General features: G+C 49.8%; 1 protein-coding gene across 1 annotated transcript in view; it reads right to left on the bottom strand.

Annotated features, from left to right (window-relative positions):
* Positions 1-10,000, bottom strand: part of LOC125956730 (protein zer-1 homolog) — an 11,598-nt gene that overhangs the window by 1,158 nt on the left and 440 nt on the right. The window contains exons 1-10 of the mRNA XM_049688870.1: positions 9,544-10,000; positions 2,355-2,955; positions 2,063-2,284; positions 1,775-1,977; positions 1,528-1,699; positions 1,274-1,435; positions 1,047-1,208; positions 823-972; positions 500-745; positions 1-419 (exon numbers count right to left, since the gene is read on the bottom strand). The exon at positions 1-419 is cut by the window's left edge and continues 1,158 nt beyond it; the exon at positions 9,544-10,000 is cut by the window's right edge and continues 440 nt beyond it. Of these exons, the coding sequence (XP_049544827.1) occupies positions 189-419; positions 500-745; positions 823-972; positions 1,047-1,208; positions 1,274-1,435; positions 1,528-1,699; positions 1,775-1,977; positions 2,063-2,284; positions 2,355-2,955; positions 9,544-9,722 (2,328 nt within the window). The 5' untranslated portion in view covers positions 9,723-10,000 and the 3' untranslated portion in view covers positions 1-188. The remainder of the gene's footprint in view (positions 420-499; positions 746-822; positions 973-1,046; positions 1,209-1,273; positions 1,436-1,527; positions 1,700-1,774; positions 1,978-2,062; positions 2,285-2,354; positions 2,956-9,543) is intronic.

The raw sequence follows: 10,000 nt of genomic DNA, 5'->3' as shown, positions 1-10,000 counted from the left end.
TTTTGCCAACCGAGAATGTTTCATTACTACTCCTTCTTCCATTGTACCGGAGGCTGTACCTGTGACTTCATGATTCTATGAATTTTGCCGATTTTGTTCCCGCGGACCCGCGGCCTGAAGACCTAAACTCTAATTTATCACTCGCTCGCGTGCTTTTGTTATTCAACTCAACTATAGCTTGCTGCCATCTAACCGTCCAGCTCCATTCCTGTCGACTCGCCACCGTTCGATGTGTCGTCAACGGCAATGTCACCACCGTGCAGCGCCATCAAGGGTTCACTGAGGCTGCGACAGTGCGTCAGCACGATCTGAGCCAGCTCCTTAAGGCGTGGGTACGGCTGCGGATCCTCGATCAGCTCCTGCAGCAATTGGACCCCTCGCTCCTGTTCGACCAACCGACAATACTTGGTCGGATAAACCTGCAGAAAGGAAGGACCGGGAACGTGGTGCCATAGTTTCAGTTGACTAAACATTTTCCGATGAAAGACCGTTGACTTACTTTGGTTAGATTCGCTAAAGCCCAGACGGCCCAGTGCTGACACTGGGGCGTATGATAACAGCGGATAAGACCCAGAATTGGCTCGAAGCTGCGGTAGTTGATGTTGCGTTCGGCAGACAGATCCCACCGCTCGATCGCCTCGACCATCCGCTGTAGCACGCTTTCACGCGTCGGTTTCGCAATCGTCCAGGCGGCCTCCCCATCCGAGGCGATGTGCGCCAACACACCGGCCGCATTGTAGCTCACCTACGAGTGTACACACAGTGTTTGTTGCTTGTCGAATTCAACATTCAATCCTGTATGCTTCTTCTCTCTAACCTTACCTCTATCCCATCGCTGGACGAGTCGAGCAGATCGGAGAACTCGGTAATAAATTCGTGGGTCATTAGGCGTGGTCGAAGCTCCTTCACCTCAGCCACGTTTCCTAGCAGACCCATCATGTTGCGAAGCAAATCATCTCGTTCAGGGAACAGCTGAGTGAAATACAATACATAAAGGCTCGCTTAGCGATTCACTACATTTCTCGCTTTTTCTTTTCCTCGCTTACTTTTAAACAACCGAGAAAATACTCCATGCCTCGACCGTCCAAGAAGCGCTCACAGTTCTTGGCCGTCTCGTCCGTCACATTCCACATCGTTGACCAAGCTACCTCCATCACATCATCGAACACGCGCCGTGACAGCCGATCATTGATCAGGTTCAGCATCGTCTACGATCGAAAACAAAATGCATGAAAATGTGCCTTTGGAGCGCCGAACACTGGTCGGCACTCACCGAAATAGCACCTAGATCGCCGAGGAACATCTTTTGGCGGCCGTCCACCTGGCACGCGAGTGAATTTAGCAGATAGATCGCGATACGCTGAACGAACCCTTCCTGCTCGCGGTATGACACACCGTGTAGCAATATCTGTACCAGGCGCTCGTACTCAAACATCTAGACAAGGAGCAAAGAAGGAATATTTAGTTCAACGTGAGATACCTTCTCAACACCAGTCCAGCGTATCAATCGCATCGCAAGAGCCTTACCACATCCTGTGGGATATTGAATTGGCAAAGCGTTAGACAACCGTTGCGCATCATCGTATCGTCCGTCAGGTGCGTCGACATGCCGTTTAGCAGTGTGTGTATGATGTGGTTCTTCAGCGGTACACCGAACTTCATCTTATCTCGGCCTTTCGCAATGTAAAACAGTGTGGCGCTGCGGATCAGGGAGGACGACAACAAGGTTAGAATTCTACCTAAACGCACGCTCTATCAGCAGTGCCCCACCAACCTGCCACTGATTTGAATATTTTTCACGCGAATGTGCTTATCCATCGCGGACAGGACGACGTCTAGAGCTTTGTGGATCTGCTTGCACGTTTCGAACCGCAGCAGATGGTACAGATCGTTCAATACCTTCGTCAGCAGCTCGTGCCGATCCTGATAGGCAACGGCCGCCACCAGTATCTGTTCCTCGTTCGCCTCACCGGCAATCTGATCGGGGTGCAAGACACAACGAACTGGTTAGACGGAATGAAGGGCTGCTGCTGCGCCTTAGCGAGAGCACAATGCTGCTTACCCTGAGTGCCGGAATGTCATGCCACTTGCAGGCCGAATGCGATGTGTAGTAGATGCCTAGGAAATCCAGTGGCCGCTCGACGCGGCTCACTAGCCCCGGAATGTCGGAGCTGCTGCCCGTCGACGAGCCAGCCCGCTCGGCCACTCCATCACCGGCCAGGTTCGTACCGGAAATGTCAAGATGCCGCAGTTTCGGCAGATTCTCTACCAAGTTCGCCAACAGCTGCAATAAAACAACGAAAGGGTAAGTAAAGCTAGCAGCAGATACGAGCGACTATAGACGACCTACGGACCTTATTCGGCGTCAGATAGTTGCCGTCCACATTCGCCCGCGATACCGACAGATCGAGCGTTTCAAGATTCTTCAGCTTGCACAGTGTCGGGAACTCGTGCTCGAGGGGCCACACGTTGAACAGGATGAGTGTGCGCAAGGCCGGCAACTCGACCAGCGCTTTCAGGCTGAATTCGGCGAAGATGCACGCGGTCAGATCGAGATGAATGAGCTGGGTGAGGTGTCCGAACTGGAGCGTCGGTTGCAACACCACACCGTTCAGCTTCAACCGTTGCAGTTCCGGCAACTGCAGCTGGAAGTCAATCGGCGTCTTCTCGTTCGGCTCGCTGTGCTTTAGCATATCGACGAAGCGGCCCAATTCCAGCGACCGCAGCTGCCGACAGTGCTCGATCAGGCTGTTCCAGGAGGCGGTCGTAATCTTGTTGCAGTACCACATCGACAGCGACTCGAGCTGATGCTGCAGCAGTATCCGCATACCCTCGTTCGTGATCGTGCTGTTGCGCAGGCTGACATGGCGCAGAGGCGTTCGCTGTATGTCACGGAATATCCGGATGATATTGTCGTTAATGTTGCGACCGCACTCTTGCTGGTACCGTAGGTATCTACAAAAGAACGCAAAAAGTACAACCATCGAATGAGTACGCGCTATCGTAATAGTGTGTTTCTACGGTAAATAAACGAATCTTCTCCGCATCGGACTTATTCATCATCGAGGCAGCGTAATACCACACCCCACGGCGTAGCGTACGCAATTCCCAGTTTAGCAGACCATTCATATGGCACGTGACCATGGAATGGGAATAACCATGTAAATGCCGCCCCGCCAGGCAACTGAACCCATTATGCATTCCATTTCATGTGCCGGAAGCGGGAGGAAAAGGAATTGCTATTTATTTTTAAACTACGCGATCATCTACGCCATCAGACCAGATCTGCATAGAACGCATCCGTTCTAGTGTGCTCCCAGGAGAAACCGTAACAGCGCCAACGCCCAATGCATCACGCATAACCGACGAACTGAACTCCTTCTTCTTGAGCAGGAAGTGCACTATAGTTTACGAGTAGCTAACCCTGCTAAACATTGACCATCACCGAGGCACCATCGCTTCATAATAAACCAAGCCGTGGAGGGCAATATTTTACTAAGGCAGCATCCATAAACCTCTGTGCATCACCTTGGCAGGCTCCTGGCGGTGGAAATTAAACCATAAATCGTTTTTGCTTCGCTTCGCTTCCTCGGGAAAACGCAAACTCAACACAAACATGGTGAACGGTAGCTGATCGCGAGCCCGAACCGAATACCTGACTCGCCCATGTTCACGCTGTTCGCTCTAAACAATTCATTTCCCATGACCTTGTGCGAGATTCACTAGAAAATTCAATAAACACCGTCAACGAGAAACCAGCACCTTAAGACACTGTGTGTCACCCCTCTTAGGTTGCCAACCCTCTGTCTCTTTCCGTCCAGCGAATAGAAGGATGAATAGATGATGAAATGATCGATCAACGATCGGAATGGGTCACTGAAAACCCTCTTCAGCGCCGCTAGTGGTTGACGAAATTCGCTAATTAAACGAATGATTTGGAATGATCCACGGGAGCGGTCAATTCTGTACAGATGACGTGCCCTTGAGGAGGAGAGCTGACGTCTAAATAGATTTGATGGGTTTTTTTTTTTGGGTACGAGAGTGCGCTATAAAAAACGCTATCAAAATAAAGATACGACTGCTGTGAACGGCGGATAAGCGTGTGTTTTAATCATTTCCCCTATAGAGAATGGAACAATATCATTTTTTGTAGAGTAGTCCAGAATACAGCAAAGTAGCAAAATTTTAATTAAACACATTGAACCACACCTATTCGGAAAGAAAATCAAAAACTATTCACAAAAAGATAACCATAAATGCCTCATCCTACCCACGGAAGAAGATGAGATAACGCAAAATAAAAAAAAAACACAACGACAACGCAAATAATGTCTCAGCTCAGGTACGATCATCGTCGTTTCAGCTGGACCGTGGTGTTGAGCGAAGATATTGATATCAGCTGTTTGGTCTCGGTCGCTGGGTCGCGGTTCCCGAGTACGCTTCTCACGTTCGTGCCGAATCATGCAAACAGCACGTGACGAACGTGAAGCAAACGCGGATCACAACACCAGCTAGCGTGTCAAAAAGTGTGCCTGCGATGTCGTATGCACAGACCCTTATTACCATGAATTGCGTTAACCAAAGCCAGAGAGGAGAGAATATTTTGTCACACAAAGCGCCATTCTTTTCGCTGAGCATGATGGTGCATTGCGAGCACAATCAATGTACCACAGATTGGCTGGGCAGAACCTCGATCCAATTGAAGTTCAATGCAAAAAGTGATGAGGAAGGGCCAATGAGCGAAACCCAACTACCGGAGTCGCTTGTACTTGGCCTCAGTCTCGGACCATGTGAATGCAGCATCACACGGCGACAAACAGCAGCACAATGCGTGCCAATGCGATGTGGATCGTAGCGGCAGAAGGCTTGATGAATTAAAGGCAAACGCAACGAAGCAGCGCGCAATCAAATGTAACCCAATAAGGCCTGACGACGTGCGCGAACTTAACCCTCTTAACTTTACCTCGAGCGGCTACTCGTCATGTCACTCCCATCATACCTTCCACCGGAGCGTTGTTACGGAGCGAAAGCCGACTAGCCAACCAAAAACAAAAAAAAAGAGGTGCGGTGCGCACGAGCAAAACAAGCAAATAGCAAGGTCGGTGGGACATTTTGTCGTGGCATTCACACACGGCATCATCCACTGTGCGGAGAGACGTAACTGAGCGCACGGCGATGACGATTACGTGCCATCATCAAGGGGAAGCAGCACCGGGGCTGCTGAAGGTTAATATACATACCGAAGCCCAAGACTAAAAAGACCAGCGGACACTAGTCACCGGTCAATTGCGATCAGTATGAGCCGCTGATTAAGGACATTTGAACCATTAGCCATCCGCTGGAGCATCAGCGGCTACTGGCAGATCATTCAAGAAGGAGACGTCATAAGCTGTCCAGCATTATGATGAGCGCGTGCTTGTGTGTGTGTGTGTGCGTAGAAGTTCATTGACATAAAACTTATCAGCATAATTACACATCGAGAAGCCATTCGTCTCTGCTTGCTTTCGGAACGCTTTCCACAGCAATCAATTTCCTTCCTCTGGCTGTTGAGTGAGTTCACTTTCGTCTGCGGGCCAAAGAGTGTTCCACCAGCACCGCGGCATGACTTCGACTCGCAGCATCCAGTAGCAATTGAGCAAATCTTATGAATCTGTACAACACATACACACCACGCGTTGACACACCGCATTGACGCGCGAGATAGTGGGCACACCAGCTTATCAGCTTACTTAACGTCGTCACTTGCATATATGCGTATAGGAGCGCGATAGTGAGCGGTGATCGTATGCTATGTACGCTACGGATGGATTCATCGCGATTCTCGAAGGGTGTTGGACGAGGAGGAAAGGAATGAGATTTGAGTCTTTCTCCTCGCTCAAGGAGAATGAAAGTCAAACGTCAACCGCAACGCTCTGATGAGCGCGGCTCTGATGTCGTTGGGCTATCGATGGCTAAATCGGTGATGATTCGTCGAGAACAAGAATATACTCTAGACGCTAAACTGTTTGTTGAAAGCAGTGCAAATTGGTTCTGGGAACACCAGAGGGAAGAGAAACGGGAACTAAGAAGAGTCCGATCACCCGAATGTCTACGTATTGATAATAAACATCCCAACGAGGCGCCTGGAATAGATTCAAATTCTGTCAATAGAGAGCAGCCCCTCGGCGGCTAATCGGTATCTATTTATGTTTACAAGTCCTATCTCAGAGTAACACAGCAGCAGCAGCTCACGTGTCGGAGGAAGTGAGGCATCCAAAGTTCAATCCTCGATAACGCCGCTAGGGATCGCACTCGTGAATAAGCTGCTAATCAAGCGAGCAACAAGCGAAATGATCTCGTGCAGCGGCAGCCACACCAGAAACCATCGCAGGACATGTGATTTTAATATAGCTTTCCTTTGCCACAACGCGCGACGCGACAATGAAACGCGCGGAGAGAAAGTGGGCGTACTAATGATCGCCGTGAGGCGCATTGAGAGTCTTCGCTGTCTTCCACAATCTCGTTCCCCTTTTCCGTTCAGGGCTATGAATAGATATCGCCATCGCCAGCGGCCACCCTTCCGTCCGTCGGCTGTCGTCCGTTCCTCGATCGCTGAGGAGAAATGGGAATTAGTCGGGGGACAGAGCAGAAATCCCCCGAGCGATCGGTCAAATGGGGCGCGGTAGACTGGTTGGCTGGCTGGCTGGTTGGTTGGCTGACGAGGAGGATCGCTTCTTTTCAAAACATAAGCGATAGACGCTACACTCTGGCAAACTTTTGACGGGTCTCTGGCGTGTGTCTGTCTGGGCAGGATCATTGCGCAAAATTAGAAAGGACAGGCTTGGCCACAAGGTGCCTCCTCCTTCTCGATTGGATGAAAACCGTCTATTGCGCCGTACAGAGAGATCGCGCTCGTCTTTTCTCGCTTTTTATGAACATCCAAAGGTGGTGTCTATCGTGAGGTCCTATGCTTCATTTATGCTACACAACCCCTTCTGGCATTGCGCAGTTTGTACTTAACGAACGATAACATGGAATGTACTGTGTCATAAAGAACCAACAAACAAGCGACCGTAGGCTGAACTGCAACATTCTGCACCCTATTGCGAATTGATCCATGCAATGCAAATGCAATATTGCTACCGCTGCTGCTGCCTTTAAACTATACCGAAACAAGCCTAACCCTGACCCCAAGGGAAAAGGGAAATGCTTGCCGAATGGCTACCTTCGCTACAATACCGTGTGCAGCACATTTAGGGCTTCAGCCAGCGATGAACACACCCAAAAAAGACTGGCCCGGGGGGGGCGAGCAATACCGGATTATGTTTGTTCTGCCTCACTGGCCATCGTTTTGGTGGGTGATTTTGGCGAAACAGCAATCGGCAAGCGGAGTGTTTGGAATGTGCTGGAGGTCGCACGAGAAGCAAAATGGAAGGAAGCCAAATTTGTTGATAGTTTTGGTGAGCTTTAGAGGCTTACGCATATTTTAATATTTTTCCCCTTCCGTGGTCAATAATATTTTGACGAAATTTGGAATAAAGCAAAGCAACGATACAGAGCATATCCAGCGCTCTTCGATCGGTTTACAATTTTGAAAGCTTTTCCTGTACATCCAAGTAACGTAAGAGTAAAAGGTTTTTTGCAGATTTACTTTTTTTTAAAGCATACGTATGCCTTTTATATGTCGTATGCCTTAATAACAACAACTTTTCAAAATGTTGGAAAGAAATTAAAAAAAAAAGCTCTAAAAACATTGTTCACATCACTGTAACAATGCAGAGATCATTGAAGGGTTTCCAAACATCCATAAAAACAGCGAAAAGTCCAGCTAAATAGAAGTAAAGAAAAGTATTAGGAGCCCTTAGCTAGAGGCCCGTCAAAAACCGAATAATTACTTGCTTGGCTGGACGCCCCCCGCTTACCTTATGTGACTTATGCTATACTTATGCCACGCGCCATATCACCCAGTTGGCCTAGTTTCCTGCTTCTCGCCACCGTGAAAGGACCAGTGAACGAGTTACCTTTGGAACGCGGATTGATTGAAGGGAAGCGCAGCACAAGCCCTCAGGACAGCCTGGATCTGGCAACAAAGAACCACTTACGGAGCTAACCAGGCTAGTGGGCGCCTGTAGGTCGCCCAGGCTACCGCAAACCGCATCATCGTGCAACGAGCAGCTCAGCTCACCTGATATCCGATGGCATTAGAATCTGGTTTCAGGTTCGCTCGTCGACCCTCACAAGCCCCAGAACGGAGGAGGAGGAGGAAAAGTGAAGGATTGGAGGAGATTCGAATGCAAAAAAGCTTAAAAGTGTAAAAGGCAACGAAGGCTACTGGTGCTACTGTTGTCGTCACGATTAGTCAGGGTTAGCAGGCTACCAACGGGCCCCCTCCCTTTTCACTATCGCCACCGAGAGGGACTCCAGCGAGGCGGACCACCGAATGCCCTCGATATCATCGCCTTCCAACGCGCACCAACCAGAGGAACTAGCCAGGCCCCTTCGAAACACATCAAGATAAAACGAAAACACCATCGATCTAGAAAAACCTGCTCAACTTTGATGGGACTTTGCCTTTGCAAGTGGTGGTGATGGTGGTGGTCGTACACCAGTGTCGTGGTCACGACCGTAATTGATGCAATTGAGAGAGTTTGTAGCGAGCATATGCCTTCCCCCACTCCTCCTCCACAGAGTTTGTAGTACCAACACTCGAAGCATGAGCAACACCACCACAGACACGCTGTACGCATTGCAACTCGCGAACACGTGCGCGTATCATCTGGTCAGGTTGATCAGGTGAAGGTACCACGGCCAATGCACAAAACGCCCCGCGGGCCGTACACACGGAACGGATGCACCAGTCGATGCACCGATGCTTAAGAAGCGAGGAGCGAGAGCGAGAGAGCGTAAGAGAGAGCTCCCAAGAGAGCGATCGAAGGAAGAAGAAAATCATCGGTGAAAACAGCTGATTAGCCTCGCTACGAAGGGCAGCCCATCAAAGGAGACATTGCCGCTGGTTCTCTACTGCTGCTGCGCTGGAAGACTGTGCGCGTTGTTGTTCGGTTATAGCCGAGCCTAGAGCATAGTATCACCAAACCACAAATAAGTAGGCCGGGCCGGACCGGGGAGGGGAAGGAGCAACAGAACGGGATAGAATTATGTAACGAGCGGACATAACGGAGTGAACGAGAGACAAAGAGGAAGTTCCCCGTTTGATAGAATAATCCACTCCCCGGGAAGTGGGGGCGGGGGGCGGGGGGAGAGGAGTGATAGTGTTGGTGCGCCCAGCATGTTAATCCAAGATTTCTATTTATGCTTCTTTGTTCTTTCACCATGAACGGCTGCAGTATATGTATGTGTGTGTATGTATATTGGGAAAAAGAATATACTGGAACGGGATGTAGAATAGAACGACTATCTGTTTGTCACTTTTCAGAGATTAATGAGCAATCGAGAACTAATCGATGTGCAGAATTGTGTGCGTATTGGGCAACGTAAGCGTGGAAAGCGAGGTACAATCCACGCGATTTCACTAACATCAAGGAGAATCGTTTGTGAATGACTCACCTGTCGCAGATCTCGTTCGGTATGATGATGTCCTGTTTCAGTTCCAGCTGGTGCGTGACAGGGTCGGTGGTGCAGATGACCGAGAGGTTCCGGGCCAGGAAACGCATGCTGAGTTCCAGCAGCGTCGGCAGCTCCTCATCCATGATGCCATTCTCTTTAAGCCTCACGCGTCCCAACATGGTTCTGCAGGCGGGCTGGGTACAGGTTCGACACGATTACACGTTAGCACGCGCGCGACCGGATACTGGTTCTTTTGCTGGGCTTGACTTGCCTGCTTCTTGCACCTTTTTACGCAATGAGGAATGTTACTCTACCAAACAACGCGCACAGCACCAAACACCAAATACACAAAGCTTTTCTTGGCCCCTAGCGCTACTAGACGAGAACTGCTGACTGCTGGTGTGTGCGGCGATATGCGTCGCAATGGGGCGTGATGGAACAGTGAAGTATGCAACGC

The sequence above is a fragment of the Anopheles darlingi genome, chromosome 3, assembly GCF_943734745.1.
Source record: "Anopheles darlingi chromosome 3, idAnoDarlMG_H_01, whole genome shotgun sequence".
NCBI classification, from domain to species: domain Eukaryota; kingdom Metazoa; phylum Arthropoda; class Insecta; order Diptera; family Culicidae; genus Anopheles; species Anopheles darlingi.
This window is presented reverse-complemented; position numbering and strand designations above follow the sequence as displayed.